The following is a 20,927-nucleotide window of genomic DNA, read 5'->3' on the forward strand; positions in this document are numbered from 1 at the left end:
GTGGTGCTCATGAGTGCTACATCACAGTTGTGTATCATGTGATCGTCAACTTCCGATGTTTGGAATAGCTGAATTTTGATAAGCCAGACACTGTTATAACGTATTGTGAAAACTTGACACAGAATATATTGATATGTTGAATAGCTGAACCTTAATAAAGAGGACGCAGTTATGTCATAGGTTATAACCTCAACAAAGCATTACCGATTTATTGCATACTGGAATTAACTTGATCACAGATATTGTTATGGCATAGAATAGATTATCGATAAACCAGACATTTAATTGGACAAATGATCAACAAATTTAATAACTGCACCATGTCATCAAGTTTTACAATACACCCATTCTAAAACAAATATCTCGCCCTACCGCAAATAAACAACTCCTACCTATGGGCTGTTATCAGTAAACTACTGTCACAACTGAATCATTGAGGGTTTATTTAGAAGTGAATAAATATAGCTGAATAAAACACATTATTTGTATCGCCTCTCATTGTGTATCTTTTCTTAACAATCGCACGCGAAGCCTAGCTGTTATCATTCTTGTTTTTGCCTTACTGTCTCCCGAGATAGGGAATACCACCCGACGCCAGATATCAACAATCAAACAGACATAAGGGCAATTGGTCGTAAACCGGTGTAAATCGTATCTGACACCCGTAGTAAAAGATCCCGTCAAGATAAGTGCACTTTGCACATCTGTCAACACCATGCAATTACTCCTGTAATCAAACAATCTTCCCTTTCGTCCGTGTATCAAAGATCCACCGACTGACATACGTGTTCCCTGGTGCGTACTTCGCGCAACGAGATCGTAAATGACGCCGTGTTAACTGCTGCCATGTCAACAGGTATGAAATATATTTTACCCGCCAGGTGGAAGGTCGTTAATACAAGTTTACTTCCGGTCACATGTTCGACGAGGACAGTTTGAGAAACAAACAGGAATGGTGGTGTTTGTGATAAATAACGTCAATACAAACATACTACTGCGAAAGTGTATTTCATTTAAGTAAACGAGATAACCGAGTTGTTTCAGTTTTACTGCTCAGTATGAGTAAATACTGAGTAAATTTCATACCTGTATATTTTAAACTGAAATTGACCAGACTCTGAGCTCTTCAACTGCTGGTTAAACACTGATAAACACTTCCACACTGAGTCGATACATGCACTTTGCATGTAAATACTTATCGGACGAAGCACATGTGATGCAATCTGATACACAATCTAATTACCTGCTTGGCACACGCCGAACTTGCGCCAGGCATCTGCAGGTCACGTGAAACCAGTCCTAACATCTGGAGTCCGTGTGAGATCTCAATTTGACAATTTTTGGCAGATGACGAGCCGGGGAGAGTTAAGATATTAAAAACATTCACGACGATGATATATTTATATGATCGCCAGACAACCTCATACAATTAAACAAACGAATTAATTGCTTCCTGGGGGCACTCGGGGGCATATTTATCCTTGTTCGAGAGTTTTAGTCAGGTATAAGTAGCCTCAAGCCCAGTGCGTCATCAGTGGGTAACAGATCCTATACTCTGCCTGTGGAATAAACTGCTTTATCTTGATTTGACACACGTGGTGAGCGTACAGGAACGATATTTTCTATTTTAACATTAAAAATATGAAAGAGGCCATTATTAGGCAAGGACATATAATTATCTTCACGGTATTGCTGTTTTAGCTCTTCGAGTCTATTTAACGGAAACTTGTGCCGAATATAATACGCATCGCCCATGATACACAATCTAAAAAGATATAACGCATACGTTGTTAAACTCCGTGATGACGCTCGTTTAGCAATATAGGACTCGTAGCACTGTTCCCAAATGTTTTAATGTAAAGAGGTATGTCGAAACTCTTCGAGTCATGAACTCATCGTCACATTGTACTAAACTTTGCGGCAGATCACGCTGTCTGATACAATAATCAGTGCTATCGACGACTCCACAGACATCCAGTCAGACTGTCAAGTCGACCTTTATCAAAATGAAACGCCCCTAAATGCAATAAACCAATGAGCTTTAATAATTTTATCCATCATTTTGTGTCTATGACCAGACGGATGTTTGACCTGGAGATCGGGATTGTCCTCGGGGTCATCAAATATGTGAACAGAGCGGTGAATCCTGAATTTATGTCCGCAGCTTCGGACGACGAGTGAGTGAGTGAGTGAGTGAGTGACTGACTGAGTAAATACTTAATGGCAATTTTTCAGCCATAGAACACATACAAAAACCCAAAAAACAAAAAAGCAACAACAACAAAACAATAAAACAAAACAAAAACAAAACCCCAAAAAACCCAAAACAGGCTATAAGTCGCCAACAACTGAAGGTAGATCACCATACTAGGGTCCATGTTGACATACAGTACTTTTTTTACCTGAGTCGTCTTGATCACTATTCTACAATCTGTCACCAATACAATGGGGACTATCACATCACACTCACTCAGTCAGCCACTGTCGCTTTAAAGTCAGAGATGTCTAATTTGCAGGGAAAATACTCTGAAACTCAAAACTGAGTACGATTATCTCCACTTGGTATCTATACTGTTACAAAAGGATTAATCAGGTGTACTGATTATATTACTGGCGTGGTTTAAAGTTCACACAAAGCTAACCATCTGAAGACAAGTAGACAAGATGGAAGCATGCAGCGTCTAACATGTGAAACCATGTGCTCCAGGGCAAGGCCTCAGCTGCAGTCTTTGGTCTAGACGACGTAATTATTGCCTGGCGAGGAACTGAGACAATGTTTCACCGTCATTGGGGTAATCATAAACTGTTAGATTGACATACATCAGAATGCTGACAGACAAAGTGGAGTTTAAGCACCTTGAGGAGAACTTGCTGTGAATGCAAGCGAACTCGTAATCTGTTGTTCTCCTTATTGTATCATGACTGTGGTTGGCTAACCGCAGACGTAGGTTTGCCGTATACACTCTACTACTACTACTACTACTACTACTACTACTACTACTACTACTACTACTACTACTACTACTACTACGTGGACAATATGTGCCGCCCATTTTTGGTGTATCCCACCGTGGTATTGCAAGAATATTGCTAGTGGCGTAAAACGGAAGTCACTCACCATCACCACCACTACTACTACCAGCACCGAAGAGTGCCAATTGACAAGGAGTAAAATTCACATGCTAAGCATGTCTGGTAGGCTAGTGATTTCGATCATAACTCCTAAGATTCTGTTCTGATGGCCTGCAAGTGTGTAATGACTAAAGCCAAGCATCACTGGAATATTATACAAGGCACAACCACTGTCCAACAACGGGGAACGGCGTATACTGCCGGAAGATACCGCGCTATGCCACAAGTACAGATAGACAGAGAACTTTGTCGGTTAGGAGTGATCGAGTCAGTCGAACATTGAGCCGCTCTTAGCAATATCGAACACCGATCCGGGGACTTTGGCGTGACGAGCGAACCCTTTAACCGCCTGTGTGGAGCTTGACTGGTGGTGCTGTGTGGAGCTACAAGACATAAAGCAATCACATGTTTAAACCGACTGCATATTCAAGCAGAGAATATATGTTCTAACTAGTTCTGAATGTGTTTCGTAATGAGACTTTAATCTCGTTACAGTTCCAATATTTTTCGTACGGTCACTGAAACCTATCTGCGCATGCGTCAATTTTCTCGAGTGAAAGACCTCTTTAAACAGATGAATATTCCACTCTCAAATTACGACCTGACTATAGGAATGCAAGCCAGCTTCGTCAGTTACCACTAATGGCTGATCGAGATTGTGAGATGCAGATACGGGTGTTGTTTTTTTTCTGGTATTGATACAAATGCAAAATGCATCACAGAATCAGATGAAATCATTACCAGGCTGGCCACAGTGGTACCATGTCTGAAGCACTGATAACAACAGGGAGGGTGGCAGGGAAAGTTCGTTTGTGGCAGACGGGCGGTAAATTTGGGGTGGGGCGGCATGGTGTTGGGGGAGCTTGATGGATATTAAAGCATGAACATTAACGAGGCATATCACGTGCAATTAAGTGCTGACCAAAAAACAATTCCTTTTAAGAAGATCTCAATTTTCGAAATTTAATACTGTTAACTTGACAGGCACCATATCTATATAGCTATACACATTTGCGTTTTTCGAATGGAATGTCAGTGAGATAGCAGGGTAAGTGTTTTACTGGTGATAATGGAAGCAGTGTCGGGAAATGGAATGTCTTATTCTGCTGTTAGGTGTAATTGTGAGCCAGCCTTGTCGGAGCCCAGTCTGATTAGCCTCTGTGTCTTCCGTAACAGACACATACAACCAGTGTGACTCTTTCACCAAGACGCTTCACCCAGGTGGCGCTTCACTTGATCAGAACAAGGATTTCGTTCAGAGGTGACGTTATCTGCTGGACAACACACGTGCCGTGCTGTATCTTGATGTACGCTGACATCCAGATACAAAGACACGTGCATGTCCTGATTGTCAGACCGTCGTTATCGGATTGTATTGAGGTTCTGGGCAACAATAACTACAGTAAAAAGTACATGCTGTTAGTTTCCATGGCGCCAAGAAGGGGTGGGCTTTATTACTGTCGATCAGTATCGGGTTCGGCGTTAAAAGAAAGCTGTAACGTTGGTTTGTTCCATAAGCGTAAAATGATCTTATGAGTATTTACGTGTGCTACTATTTTTGTCAGTGATTTAATAATTATTCCTTTCATTGTTGATTGTTTCCCCACTTTAAGCATAGATAATGCAACAACGCTTGACACTGAGGGGGCAGCGTGGTTATCAGGTCTGAAGTTGTTGGGAAACAGTTTTATACGTGCTGTGCGTTGTGGTAATAGAGTTAGATATTGTCGACAGAAGTGATGGGTGGGTGACTTCACATCCAGCTTCGTCAATTACCACTGATGGTTAATCCAGGTTGTGAGATGCAGATACGGGTTTTGATTCATCTGGTATTGATACAAATACACATTACATCACAGTATCAGATGAAATTATTACCAGGTTGGGTGGGTGCGTTCACTTTGAGTGTGTGTTTGTGATATCATGGATAAGTTCGAGTGAGTGAGTTTTAGTTTTACACCACTTATACAGGTATTCCAATAATGTTACCAGTATTGGGCTTCACACATTGAACCCACTTGGGGAATCGAACCTGGATCTTCGATATGAGCACGCACCTTAATCAATAACTGGCGACTTGTTCCTTACATGTAATCCCTCACTCCTCTCTCTGGGCTATCAGCATATCAAGCATCGATTTATAGTGTAGACATTAACATATTCTGTAGCAGAAAGCAGTTCCATCGAATTGTGCTTAACAGTGTGTCACATGATCGAAGAAGGAACAATTGGCCTCGCGTATCGAATATAAAGGAAAACGACGAGGCAGCACGAAGGGTGATTATTGATCTTTGCGAATTTACTCTTTATCAGTTATCAATATACGACCACATTCCACTGAAAGTGAAGCTAGTATAATGCATATAGTAGGACGGGATACAGTGACGGCATCACATTACGATAACGTCAGGGCGCGCCTCTCCTTTTGACGTAACGGTATGCATTTTACGATAACGAGTCTATCAGACGTATGACAAAAAGCCATAATGAAACTCTATGCATGTCACGACAACAATGCGCTGTGTATGCTACGTTCACGTTACCACCTCGAATGCAACAAGTGGTAGATAACGTTTCGGTATTTAAGCAACGCAACGTAAATGTATATCTGACGTTAACGCTAATGGTGCTGGTTTCAAGAATGCCAGTGCACTCTATATGACTGCGACACTTCAGAAGTTTGGGGAGGGGGATATGAGAATGTTCATGGGGATAAAGGTCTTGAGAAAGGTTTTAACATACATATCGGAAGCGACAGACTATGATACAGGTCTAATTAGATGAAGTCTCCTCCGCACACTGGCTCCCACTGCAGTTACATGAGTCATTGCCTGTGTGGATTACGTCCAGTTCATGTATTGTTCTCAACGTTCTGCTCTCACAATTACTGAACTGTCCAGCGATCTCCTCCTTGGTATCCCCCGCCGTTATATTGCTGGAATATTGCTAAAATTGCGTAAAACCAAACTCACTCAATTAGATTCAAGACTAACAAGAGAAGGCAACTTCCAGTTTATCTGGTTTATCAGAGAAACATCCATAGAGTATCAAACTACCAGCGTCTGACTTCTGAACAATTATTGTATTGCGATCGTCTTCATTCTTCTCACATATCTTATCTTCCCCTTCTCACATAGTAGGGTCATTGTATGACTCGAGAGCAAGAACAATCGGTAGCTTTGTCTTAGCATACTCGTTATACCGCGGGGCACATCCCTCACACTGCACTCTGTAACAAAACAAATACACGGTCGGAATTCTGTCTGCAATATTAGATACAATAAACTGAAACTGTATTGACACAGGGTTATATCTACATTCCTGCCAACAATAGGATAGGCGATAGCTTAGAATAGTGGAATATTCCTATTGATAATGTTGAGGCAAAATAAAGTTACATGTCCTACTCAATTTCAGGAAATACTCTTTTAAAATATCTTAATTCTCTTCTTGACCTATATCAGGCACAAAATCTTACGGCGTCAATGGTCTGAATATATATGCTTTTCCAATATCCCTCTTATAACTCATATGTAATTAGTAAGCGACGATAAAACCAATCTGTTCATCTATGAAATTATGATTTGTAATCCCAATATTCCCAATCTTTCTGTTCAATCTTTTTGCATCAATCCGTAAATATCACATAAAGGAAACTCCTTGATGTTTTCATTTCTTATTAATGTAAAACTTCGTGTTTTCCCTTAAACAAAATTAGAACACCCACATGCGTTCAAAATGTCTGCAAAATACAACGAACAGGCAAACATACACAACATTTCATTATACAGATATAAGATAAGTCTGTATATTTATTTCTGTATTGAGAATATCACTATGAACTGAGAGGTTTGTCTTTCCATAACAGAAAACCGGCGACACGATGAAATAGGGTCCTCTAAATATTTATTTTGATTATTTTTGTCATTCATGTAAAGGAAATCACTGTATCTTTTTGTACGTTACAAGGAACAGTGTTGTAGGAAATGGGCCTCATCCTCAACGTGACTAGGGGCCATTGGTTAGAGAATCCTTTCCTTTGGTGTTAATACAAGGGCCTCTCTCAGTTTCAAGCATATGGCAGCTAAATTAGTCATATTATGGGATGTGCCTGGTGACGCAGAATACTGGGCGTGGAAGAAGTAGATTTATTCAAGTGGGGTAAAATCATCTGTCCTTTGTATCTTCATATTCCAACGCATGTGCCCAAACTTCGCGGTGGAAAAGTCTACATCGATACCGTTTTTCGTGAACGGACAAAGGCAACAAGAAACTATTTGCTAAGCTTTGGCCCCTTGGGTACAAGAAGACAGGTGCGAGTGTATGTGAGAAGTAAGACATACCACTCCACCAGAACATAAACTGTGTACACTTAGTTGAAGTACGGGAAATTCTTAGTGCCATGTAGACAAAGTAGCACTTGGATGTGTGACGGAGGTGATCTTTAGGGGAAGCCTCACATACCACCACACATACACGTCATTGCCTGCAGCTCTACCGCCGTGACAGAAAAGGGGAACTGTCGAAATGAACTTCACTGATAAGTCGGAGCTACTCAAAATGCAATGACTCTTAGTGAGAATATACAACTCTTGCAAAAAGACTAATGTTTATTTAAACACCCTGCCACGTTTGTAAACGTCAAGTGTTGAAAGATTGTGTTATTTACATTTAAACAAGTTACAAGGCTTGGGGAAGGGTTCTGACTGACGTGACACATCTTGGCTGTTGTATTTTGTTTTACTGTAGCCGTGAGTTCCGGTGGGATTCCGTCAAGTATGGTTTGCATGCAGCCACCTTTAGGATCCAGTGGTATTTGAAAGGTTGAGCAGCTGGTCAAACGTCTGCAGAAACCAAGGTGTAGATACTTGAAATTTTTGGTCTGAATAATCTGTGAATAGTCAAAAATGTAATCTAGAAGAGAGCTTAAGTTGGGTAAAGATGAACGTATTATCTTAACATTAACATAAGGTACATGTATACCCTCTGGTGTGTACGATAAGAACAAATCAGATTAAGGAATTACAATGGGGCACTGATTGTATTGGTCACTGACCCGTCACATTCTGAAGATCCCCCCCCCCCCCCGTACATGTTTGCCATGATATCATTTCAAAGGTTCAAACCTTCAAAACAAGTTTTGCTTGATAGTGTTTGATATTCTTGGGGAAACAACATGTTTGGCCACATCACAGAAGCTGTGAAATTTAGACAACTCTCGCTGCTGAAATACTGTACGACTTGAAGCGAAAGTTGAGTACTACTGGAAAGTTGAGGTCATCTCTCTTGTCGGCTGTTTATTTTTGTCTCTTTGAATGTTTATCCAAATCCATAGAAATGAAACATTACAGTCGTTCATTGGTTTCTAGTTACTGGTTCAGGTGGAATGAAAAGTGAAATGTATCCGAATGGCTATTTGTACTACCAACCCTGACCACATGCAATGTTAAAAGCCAATACTCATTATATTCTATCGCACAAAGCACCCTCAAGTGGCAGGTTCAAAACGTACAAGATATCACACTTTATTAAACTCAACATAGTGAAACACATAGGAGTTACACAGTACACACTGAATAAATATTACAAACATTTTTAAGAATGGTGTAGAAACAACTGGTGTCTTACTGGATTCAGATCTTCAGGAGAACATGAAATCTATTAACATGTTTGACATAGCTAACATGTACTATCTTTGTCACATAATTGAAGGTGAAACTGGACGGGTTAATTTGCTTTTGTAAATTAAATACTCTTCGTTCAGAAAAGTGGAGAAAGCGGATAGGGATTGTTTGCATTAACGTGACTCAAGTGACTCAATCAGAAGACGTCTTGATGTATGTTCTTGTTTTGATTTGCAGATTATTGTAGCCAGCCTTAATTGTTGAGCACTGCCCATCCACTTTACTGATGCGTGAAAGGTGAAACGTGTGATGTATCTCCCATGCATATTCTAAACTGATCATTCAATCCTTGTGGGGCCCTTGCAATACCTCGTCATTTCTTCAGTACTCGCAATATCCGAAGAAGTTAACAATACCATACGCTACCTAGACATCTACTCTGTTGCTGATACGTGTTTTTTCTCTCGCGATTTATTTGATTAGGTCTCCAAGTATGGTAGAAAAAAGAAACGATTGTTGACGTTGTGACATGATTCTTTCTAGTGCCCAATCAGTCCGGGACACATGCCTTCAAGAACAGATGACATCGCACACGTACTGGAAGGAGTGCCTCGAGGAACGTAATGACTTCATTTTTTTGCCAGGATTTTCTTTCAAAAACATCTGCAGATTTTGACAAGGAAATTACATTCGCTCAAGCAGGGAAAAGGGGGTAATACTGACCCAAGCTCGAGCTTCATGTTCAACTATATGCCGTCACCTGTAGCTGCACGAATAATTCTTTTTGCTTTGGGCACAGCAATGCTTGTTTTAACACATGCTGTATTTTTCTACTTAAACCTAAAATAGCATGCATAACATAATGACGCCTGGCACATAATGTGCAGAACAGGAATGTTTTCTCAAACACTCCCAATGAAATCTTCATAAATGTATTCGGAGTAACACAAATGCGTGTTACAATTTGGCTTTAAAAAGCGGTATTGTTTTAGGTTTCTCCTGAATGTTTTCAACATCGTTTGCATAAAATATTTATGTATTTATTTTAGATACTGTAACCATAACAGAGCATAAATAGGTAACTATAGCCTTCTACGTGTGGAATTACACACAGGCAAGGCCTCTGTTCCAGCAAGGTATAGCCATGTATATGTGGCATAACACTGAGTTGAAACGATTGTTCATTGAAACTGTGGCAATATGCATGTGGTAATCCATGGAGGTACAGCAATGAACATATGCATTGTTTAAATAACTTAGAGGTGCAACAATAATTTGTTCTAACCGTGACAGTATGCACGTGGCAATGCATTGAGGCACCGCAATGATTTGTGTCCAAACTGTGACAGTAGGCATGTGACATTATATTGAGGGACCGCAATGACGTGTTCAAACCGTGACAGTATGCATGTGGTTATCCACTGAGGCACCACAATGATTTGTGTCCAAACTGTGACAGTATGCATGTGACAATGATTTCGGGGCGTTTATGTTGTAGTTTGAACACGACTTAAGTTTGACAGGTAAATGAAATAACTCTTGTTTTTGTAAATCATCCGAAAATCCCAGTTTACAGGTGAGTAAATGGTGTCATTTACCATTCATCCTTTATTTCTTTATCCAAATTGATGTACAAAATAATTGATTTCGGGATAGGGGCGTTTATTATTTTTACGAGTTCATTCACAAGCTTCGTTTATCAGTAGCAACACACGTGCAAATGTACCCTCCCGTCGAAGCAGTGCTGGCAGGTAGTTGTTGCCACCAATGTTGTTTGTGACGTCAGTTCTAACATGTTTCTAATTTTATTGATAACATACACCTTTTTGTTATTTTTTATTTTGTTATTATTGTAAAATTGTCTTTTGGATGATGATTACAGGACCAAATTAAAAGGCCTATTTCTTATTTGTATTTGTTAAAACTAACTGTTTTAATGAAGTAATAAACACATATATGCCCAAACCAAATTTGTTTCTTTCTCTGTGAGAACGCTGTAGCTTAAAATGGCAATGCTTTTACAGTGAATAGCATAGGTTAGTATAGCGTATAGGAACTTCATATTCCATATCTAAGCAGAAAATATTTCCTCTTTGGTTATAAATGATCCCCTTACTCCCTCACTAATTCAGACTAAAAGATCTATGTTTATACGACCTCACACCCATGGAGATCTAGGTTAGAACTGATCTTCAGTAATCCATGCTTGTCGTAAGAGGCGACTAAAGGGATCAGGTTGTCAAGCTTGCTGACCTGGTTGAAACATATAACTCAATTGCGTAGATCGATGCACACGTTGCTGATCACTGGATTATTTATAGGCAGACGTTATATAGCTGAAAGATTGTTGAACTCACTCACTTACTTATACGACTTTAGTCAGTGGTTGATGCTAACTCCGACAGAGTTGACCCTCACAGACACATACCAGGGTACTCATTGTTATATGTTCCCTGGACTATCTGTATTCTGCTAGAAAAGAAACACAAAAATCGAAAACATTGGAAATACCTGGTGGAGGTTTGGAGATAGTTACGACATGCCACGACTGACAGACGTTCAACGCCGACCCTAGATAGGCGCCGTAGCCAGGTATTTGCCACGCATGGCCAAACACCATTAGAAGACAATGAAACCATAATCAGACGCCAGAGGCAAAAGGAGACGTACTCAGAACCAGTTCATACATGCTGTGATGTAGCCGATGGTTATAAAACGTTGGCTCGTCACGCCAATGACCCGGGTTCGATTTTCCACATGGTTACAACATGCGAAGCCTATTTCTGGTGACGCCAGTCGTGATATTGCTTGAATATTGCTAAAAGCGGCTTACACCCCAACTCAATCACTCATATGGGTTGTCACTTACGTTATAGACTCATCATGATCACAATACCAGGACGATGTCAACTCAGAGAGTGAGGAACAATCTACACGCCGTAGGTAATCGCCCCGTACGACCAGTTCGAGACGCCGCTTTGACCAATTTAACAGAGGAGCCTGCGACATGAATAGTGTCAAGGACACGTAGCATAGTCACCTGGAGACATGTCTGTTTTAGTGACGAGTCACCTTTTTCACTTCTTCGCACAGACGGAAGACTTGTTTTCAGACGGGGAACGTCATTCTCGAACCTGCATACATGTGAGGATTGTGTAATGATTTGGGCTGCCATCTCCTATACCGTTGGCTGTTGCTGTTGTTTAATGCTGCACTCATCAATATTCCAGCTATGTGACGGTCTCCCATACCGATAGAACTGACTAGGCAGACCGTAATGGGCGATTTAATAGCACAATGTTATACAGTTGAAATTATCTGGCCACAGGCCTTCCGCAAAAAGTAAAAGTCAATGTTAACACAACAACGCAACACCGCACATGGCAAGACTGACCACGACCTGTCATAGGAACCACACAACATCCAAGTACCGCCACGGCCATCAACGCCTCCAGATCTAAACCCCTTTGAGCAAATTGTTGGGACCCACCTGATTAATGTTTGCGGTCTCGTCCGCAACAGCCACAGAACCTCCAATAGTTTGTACAAGCACTGCAAGAAAAGTGAGTGTACACAATAGATCACATTTTATAACGATACGTGCAATATGTTGGGAATTGGGCGTTGTGAGAAACTATATAAGCTGTGATATTAGGGAATGTTACAAACTGACGGACAGTGTCCTAACCAATTTACCCAGGGTCACATACCAAGAACTATTCTGATGTAATTCAGTTATACAAACACATTTAAAACGTTAAGCCTATATCTGTATATGCGTCTGTGTATATGACTTGACGTCCACGCACCATACAGGCCAGCTGTTCACCGTCATACTAAACTTCAACCGTAAACACCTTATCATCAATGACTCGGTCAAACTAATTTTACATTTCTATCGAGATAAATTCAGTTTACAATCATAAGCAAATCTCGTATTTTTCAGAGAGATAAATCATCTGAAGTTGACGAATGAGCTGTGTTTGTCAAACATGCGTGTGTGGTGCCTATGCTTAAAGCAATGTTATCATCAAATCGAGAGGTTTTCTGCTCGCATGAAGGCTTGATAACCAACCCCTAACCATGTCAAAAGGTAGCCGCCTAGTGGTTAAAGCGTTCGCTCGAGACACCCTGGTTCGATTCCCCACATGAAAGTGGGTGCAGCCCATGTCATCTGTCCCCCGCCGTATTAGTGCTAAACCCGACGCAAAACCTATTTTACTCAGTAACGTATGTTTTCTGAAAACTAATGGAGCGTCCTAAATTCCAAAATAGTATGATTGTTAGAGCATGTAGTTACAATATCTAATCTTTTGGCACAAGCTGTTGAGCGCATGTTCATGTCGCCCGTCAGATATCCCGTCATCTTAGCGATGCGATGTTCGTTCAGGTACGAGGGTTGGCTGAAAAGTTCTCAGCCTGAGTGTTTTTTTCCCACCAGGTAGAGACAGGTGTTTGCCACCAATGAGTACAATCATTTAGTGAATCATAGACACAAGAACTACAAACGTACTAATAGTTTTATCTCAACTACAGCTCTTTTGGTAAACGTACCCTCTGAAATCATCAGAAATGGACAAAACTGAATACAGGGCAGTCATCAAGTACTTGCAAAAGAAAGGGATGTCCCCAACACAGATACATGCTGACATGGTCTCCACTCTAGGGGATGATGCTCCTTCATTTTCCACAGTAAAGAAGTGGGCTGCAGAATTTAAGCGTGGCAGACAAAGCTTTGATGATGACCCACGCTCAGGAAGGCCTTCCACAGCAACCACTCCAGAAAACATCTCGCGAGTGCTCGATATGTTGATGGATGATCGACGATTGACTACTCGACATATTGCTAGTGTAGTGGGCATCTCTCATGAGAGGGTTGAGCATATTATCACCAACGAATTAGGAATGACTAAAGTTTCTGCAAGATGGGTGCCAAAGCTCTTGACAGCAGAACAGAAACGTGTCAGGTTCCAGACGTCCCTTGACAAACCTGGATACATCACTTTCAACCAGAAACAAAACTACAGTCAAAACAGTGGAAGCGTCCTGATTCACCAGCTCCGAAGAAAGCCAAGTCTGTTCCTTCAGCTGGAAATGTGATGGCATCAGTCTTCTGGGATTCCAGGGGTATTCTGCTCATTGATTATCTTGAAAAAGGTCAAACTATCAACGGCAGATACTATGCTGATCTACTGAACCAGTTGCGAGAAGCAATCAAAGCCAAACGACGAGGGATGATCGCTAAAGGTGTCCTCTTCCACCAAGACAATGCGCCTGTTCACAAATCGGTGGTGGCCATGTCAACAATCCGCGATTGTGGCTTTGAACTCATTGACCATCCTCCTTATTCACCTGATTTGGCTCCTTCTGACTTCCACCTGTTCCCCAAAATGAAAAAGGAACTCGCCGGTCGCCATTTTGCAAGTAATGATGACGTCATTTCCGCTGTGACTGATTTTTTTAGGGTAGCTGAAGAAGATTTCTTCTTGACCGGGATTCAGGCCTTGCAGCATCGCTGGCAAAAGTGTTTTAACTTGGAAGGGGACTATGTAGAAAAATAAAATACAAACGTGGACTTTGTAACTTTTTTTCACAAAAAGGCTTAGAACTTTTCAGCCAACCCTCGTATGTTCACGTATTGGAATTACGATCACCTCAGCGCTACGATCGGTTTACGAAACGGGTATTAGATTTTAATTGGTATTGATGGTAGTACAAAGATATATCATGAAAGTATCAATATCTACATACCAGGACGTTGACGCCACTCAACGAAACATTGAGAACAGTCTGTATTTATACCAGTGACATGTTTGGACTTCAGGAAACCAGTCTGCATTTACCGGTAATATCAGGCTTAGTGTAGTAGTATTAAATTGCTCACAGTTCCACTGCTCGAAATTGCAATATAGACGGACATTTGTTCATGAAAAGACGCAAAGGTACATAACCGATTGGATATCATATTAAGGTTCTAACTTTGCACTTGTGATATTTGACGCAGCATAAACAGAGACAGAACAACATAAACAGAAACAGAACAGGAAGTGCAACCGAACTGTTAGCTGTAGAAAGACGACAGAACACATCTGGGGCACACTATCTCAGGAATTGAGAGCTAGTTTTCAATAAATTATTCATGGACGAGATCCTGAAGAAACATTGCAATCATAGAACACTTGGAATTAATGGAACTGATTTTTTTTGTTTTGACACTTATGAAGATGATTGCTATTTCGTTATTTTGGAGGGTAAAACCTCTGCCATCAGCGGGGTTCAAACACACAAGAAACAGTTTGAGTCGACCTGGATTCTGTGATAAGTTTTGAAATTATCTTGCACTTTGGGTGTTTGAAAAGGAGAAAAAGTCCGGACGTAGAAATGAGCACATTTGTGTCCTCTCTCATCACCTTAATAATATTAACTTTTCTTATAAATGAAGTGCACATTTGATCGACTGGCCTCATAAAGGTGAAAAATCTTCACGTGTGCCAGATGGCAAGCTCCTTTCTGTTATTGTGTTTATAAGACATTTTGAAAGTAGCAGTAAGATTAACAGTTGTCGCTACTAGGGCTGGTCACTGAAAAGCTCTAAGCCTACATAACAGTGTTCTTCATCAGCATTTCCAGTTATTTTACTGAAATAGATCAACTAGTTCAAACGCAACAGGCCTTGAAGCATACTGGGGTAAACATATGAGTACAATGTGAGAGATGTTGAGGGCTGAAGTTCTGATTTTGCATGAGAATGCTTCATCTCACACCTTTCAATCGGCAAAGTCTTCGAAAAACTTCCTCATCCTCCATATTCACCTGATCTTTGGCCCCAAACGAATTGCACCTATTTTTAAAATTGAAGGAACATCTCCGTGGAAAACGTTATGTCGGTAATGAGTAGCTCAAATCTGCTTTTGCTTTGGAACTGCATGTAGTTGATAGTTGATCTATTTGAGTACAATAACTGGAAATGCTGATGACGAACACTGTCCAACAGCACTCTGAAGATTAGTTGGTGCCACCAGTCTAGAAGTTATGTAGGCTTAGAACGTTTTGACCAGCGCTGGTAAAGGCTGCTTCGTGAAAAGAGCCTCAGGTCATCGGACTCGCTGACTTGGTTGTCATCCTGTCCCTGTTGCATAGACTGATGCTTATGACGTCATTGAGCTGCCGTCATATGGATGAAATATTGCTGAACGACACGTTAAACAGCAAACAAACACATCACAATGAACATACACACATTTTGCGTCTATAAATATGAACTTACATGGCGATATTTCCGTGAAATATGCTCTGGGCATTTTTTTTCCTGGTTTGATTTCCAAATTTCCATTATATGGAATACCCAGGCAAAACTAAACCACTGTACATCTACAGACTGGTGCCTGTTTTTTATGGACCCGCGAAAAGCAATATTGACTTGAGAACTCGACAGAGTTTGGCATCAGCAGAGGACACATATTACACGTGCATCAGACTCTGGCAATTACATAATGAGTTTCGGGCTATTTTGCGCATTCCCGCTCTGACCTTTGCGCTACCCAGATCGATACAGGATTTTCTCTTATCTTTTTGTCTATAGAAGCCAACTGTATCCAGACTTGTAGCATCAGTTTTGGAAGCTTTGAGAGTCAGTATTTCTAACTAGTAGTACTCAGGCTTACACTCCACCAGTTTCATTAAAAATATGTGTACCCCTGTTAGAAAACAGTAAAATATTTTGATTTCGTATGATATTTACTCTTAAAACTACAAGACCTGACAGTAAATATTAACGGATGCTAAAGATTTTCTAGAAACCTTGTATAATACGGTTTTAGGTGTTCGGCATGACGAACAAACGCATTAACTGCAAGGCTACCCAACCGCGATTCGTGGTGAATGGGTTTTCTGTCTGTCATAATCATAAACTTAGGCTACCTAATGTATTAGTTTATATTCTTCATACAGGATAGGTTGTTGACGCAATTTCTGAAACATTTTCGCTGTTAACTGAAATTGCAAACCCAGTGTGAGGTATGGCTACTTCAAGATCATGAGTCAAGCTGCTGTGGACTGACATAAGCGGCTGTCTGCTGCCCTAATCCTGCATTCGTCTTGATCACTGTGCAGCTGGAGTAACATCATTGATCGTCTTGGTCGTGGGAGCCGTTCACAGTCTAGATTGAAAGCTGCATGTAGTGGTCGGCGGCAGAGCGGGCCTTCTCAGTGCCTTTTGCCGGCAGCAACGCTCCTGCACGCGACTCGCTCCTCGCTCGTGCTAGGCTCCATTTCCACGAGTTCACGTGCAAGGACTACTACAGCGTGCGTGCAGCACGATCGTCTCGGGCTGTGCGTGTGTAGGCAGACGCATCTGTGTGGATATACCAGACGATCAGTACCACCATGAGCAGGTAGGTAGAAACAGCTTCACTGTGTTGTATATTAGTTGCTCCATCCAAGCACATACTTACATCTTCTCTCACTCACTGCATCCACACTCCACCTTCTCTCACTCACAACGTGCAAAAGCCTTCTATCACCATTTGATTCACGAAGCGTCTTGCCTGTATCTTTTTGTCCGGAAGTGTTTGCATCGTTTTTTCATCACCATCACCGTCACTGCAACCTCCTCTCACGGCATATATCTCTTACTTCTTGTTTCATCAACCGTGGTTCCTGACGCTTCTGTGGTGATCTTTTTAAATCATTTTATCGTCACAGCTATCGTAACAGCGGGTGACAGATCTTAACGCGTTACCAGGATACGCACACACTCTTCCCTTCCGCCTCCTTCTCTCTATCTTCGCTTGGAATAGTAACACAGATCGATATTTTTCAATTACCCCGTTCGCCTTCATCAGCTGGTCACACCGGTGAACACAGTGTGTGTTATATTTGGGTAAAGTACTAACCTCTCCTGATCTCTTGCCCGACCTTATCGACTTGACAGGGGTAGGCCTGTGGTCAAAGTGTTTGGCCGTCACCCTGGTTCGAATCCATATATCCGTACGATATGCGAAGCCCATTTGTGATGTTCCCATGGGTGATATTGCTGGAATATAACTAACAGTCGCCTTTAACCGCATTCAATCTCTTGACATTGCAGCGCATTGACCGTCCTCCGGGACATCAGTTCAATGCGGATGTTGGTGCATAGTTTATTTTCTATACTGCTATTTATCATGAGTTAGATTTGTATCACTCGGCTATCATCCCACATCGAAATCTCAGCTTTAAATTACTACAATACAAGGCGGCACAGAACGATTTTCTTTCATCTTACATTTCCTCACTTTGGCACGCCCTGTATTCGTAACCTCTGTTCCTTCCCACGCCGTGATATTCTTCCTTCTCAAAGTTAGATGTTACAGTGCTGAAGATAAAATACTGTCAATTTTCAAAGTGGAATTAAGACAAGCGCATTCACAAAATTGCCGGATAAATGAAGAATAATCTCAAAATTTGTTAGGGTCAAAGAGTGTGAAACCTCATGCTACAAATAACGGTGGGGTAGCGTAATTAGTTAAAACATCCGCTCGTAACGCTGAACACCCGGGTTCGATTCCCCAGATCGGTACAATGTGTGAAGCCGTTTTCTCGTGCCTCCCGCAATGATATTGCTGGAATATTACTAAAAGCGGCGTAAAACCACCCTCAGTCACTGAAAAACAACAACAACAGGACTGTTACACCACGCTAAATACATCGCCAACCAATAACCATATTAAACCATACATTGCCGAATATTTGTTTCCGTTTCACACTTTCCCCGAGCAATGTGTGCATTACATTTTTTCATAATGGTGTTGTCTGTTGTCTCCCACCCCCTCAGTTTACTGGAAATATCCGGGTTAGTTCAGGTCTTTATCAGTCCTTGCTTGTCTTAAGGGCAGGGACGGGATGTTTGGCTCGCTGACTTAGTTCACACGTTACCGCATGCCAGTGGTGCTGAACACGTGAAGATCCGCGTTAGAATTCATCTTCACTAATGTTTGTCGTAAGAGATGACTGACGGGTCGCTGAGTTGGTTGACACATGTCATCGATTCCCAATTGCGTAGATAGATCCTGTTGTTGTTTTTGCAAGGTCCATAATAGATTAGTTATACAGACCGCCGCCATATAGCTGGAATATTGCTGAGTGCGGCGTAAAGCTACACTCGCTCATTCGTTCACTCTACATCGCTGATCGTTCCTCATGATGTCAGTCACTGATTGTCAGGTTCAGACTCGATTATAAAGCTGAGATCTTGTCTGGTTCGGCATTAAGAAACAACTAACAAAATCCCCCCTTAAATATTAATTCAATCATCTATATGTTGCTCCGGACCCGTGAGGTCCTGGGGTAGAATAGGCCTTCAGCAACCCATGCTTGAAATAAAAGGCGACTGTGCTTGTCGTAAGAGACGACTAACGGGATCGGGTGGTCAAACTCGCTGGCTTGGTTGACACTTGTCATCGGTTCCTCAATGGCGCAGATCGATGCTCATGTTGTTGATCACTGGATTGTCTGGTCCAGACTAGATATATTTACAGACCGCCGCCATGTAGCTGGAACATTGCTGAGTGCGGCGTAAAACCAAACTCACTCGCTTGATCCGTCACTATCTTGTGGTTTCAGAGAATGCTAAGTGTCTTGAATAGGAGAAAACTCTTTCAAGTGGGGACATGTTTGGAATTCATAATTTGATTCCTTGCATGGCGTTTAGAAAAAAACACGGTCCTTGTGTCAACCATGTTTAAAGGTTATGCAAGATAAATGGATAACTATTTTTTAAATGTAAAAGCCGCGAGAGGATAAAGTGGCTCTAAATGAGTACAATTGAATGCTGAAGATTGAAATGTCGACGTGAATGCGAAGTTTTTCAAGCGTTCAAACTGCAGCTCTTGTTATATTCGCAAGGGATATGATAATCGTGTCGGAACGCATGCTGATCGGTTGGCGGTGAAAGGAAATACCATCTCTCAAAGCGCTGGACCATTTCAATGATTATTCAGTGACAAACATGATTGCATTGTGAATTTTTTGCCATCACATGTGGCTCGACGATAGTCATCGTTACTGTGAAGAACCGAATATTTCGTTACATGTTTCATAATATCTTTAAACAGAGGAGCCTAACCTTTTCTTTGATGCATTGGTTTTAGTCCAGCATTGATGGACATTCGAGGTAAACTGTTCTGTTTGCAATGACTATTTGATCAGTTATTTGTATCTCCAGTCGCACAGCTTAAAACCTGGGTGTACTCGTGAAGATTTATGATTGCTCTAAGACTGAAACTGTGATTGAGAAACAGCAGAAGGTGTAGTGAAGTCAAATTTATTTACTTGGTTTTTACCAGTGTGCGAAACAATTTACAAAAATTGCTAGTCACTCGAGCTACTTATGCCTGGAAAGTTACTAGCCCACGAAATAATTCGATAGTTTGAAATTTGAATGTAGGAACTGACTAAAAGATAACAATAATAGATGAGAAAAAGATATTGTCGGCATGGCATGGGTATGGGTCTCATCATTAAACGGCTGGTATAATGAACATTGTTGTGAGACCACATACAAATACAAATATGTCATACAAATATGTATGCCACACAAACGCGCATGACACAGATATGCATGACACACAAACACACTGGTCGCATCAACATATATCAACGGCCGGTATAATGAACATTGTTGTGAGACCACAGTCTTGCATGTATTTTATGTTAACAAGTCGGAGAGAGTCATTTACAAAGTGAAAATTTACCAGCCATTCGGGCCCTGTGGATTTTTTACTGGTCCGACTGAACTTGTACTAGACACGCGCTAGCGAGCCAGTGACTATTTCACACACTTGCTCATAAATGTTATGTTATGATACATCAACCAACTATCGTATTCCAGCTGCATAGATCCAGGCTCATGATGTCAACCAAGGTGTTGTCGATTATTTTCAGACAGCGTTCATCAAGCTGGAAAACTGTTGAGTTTGGCGTTGAACAACAGACGCTGACTGAACGATGATATCCTCTAATGAACTAAATATTCTACATAACGTAATCAAGTATCTTACACAACGCTTCATACAATCATTATTTTCCATACTCAGAAGCGGGACGATCTGATCACCTTGTGGTTAAGGCGTTCGCACGTCACAAAGGAGACCTGGGTTCTATTCCGCTACATGGGTACAATGTGGGAATGCC

At 41.2% G+C, this 20,927-nt stretch overlaps 1 protein-coding gene across 1 annotated transcript in view; it reads left to right on the forward strand.

The window, feature by feature from the left end:
* Window positions 1–16,963: 16,963 nt before the first annotated feature.
* LOC137273376 (dopamine beta-hydroxylase-like) overlaps window positions 16,964–20,927 on the forward strand; it is a 63,409-nt gene continuing 59,445 nt past the window's right edge. The window contains exon 1 of the mRNA XM_067805997.1: window positions 16,964–17,149. Within this exon, the coding sequence (XP_067662098.1) occupies window positions 17,142–17,149 (8 nt within the window). The 5' untranslated portion in view covers window positions 16,964–17,141. The remainder of the gene's footprint in view (window positions 17,150–20,927) is intronic.

This window comes from Haliotis asinina, chromosome 2 (genome assembly GCF_037392515.1).
Source record: "Haliotis asinina isolate JCU_RB_2024 chromosome 2, JCU_Hal_asi_v2, whole genome shotgun sequence".
NCBI classification, from domain to species: domain Eukaryota; kingdom Metazoa; phylum Mollusca; class Gastropoda; order Lepetellida; family Haliotidae; genus Haliotis; species Haliotis asinina.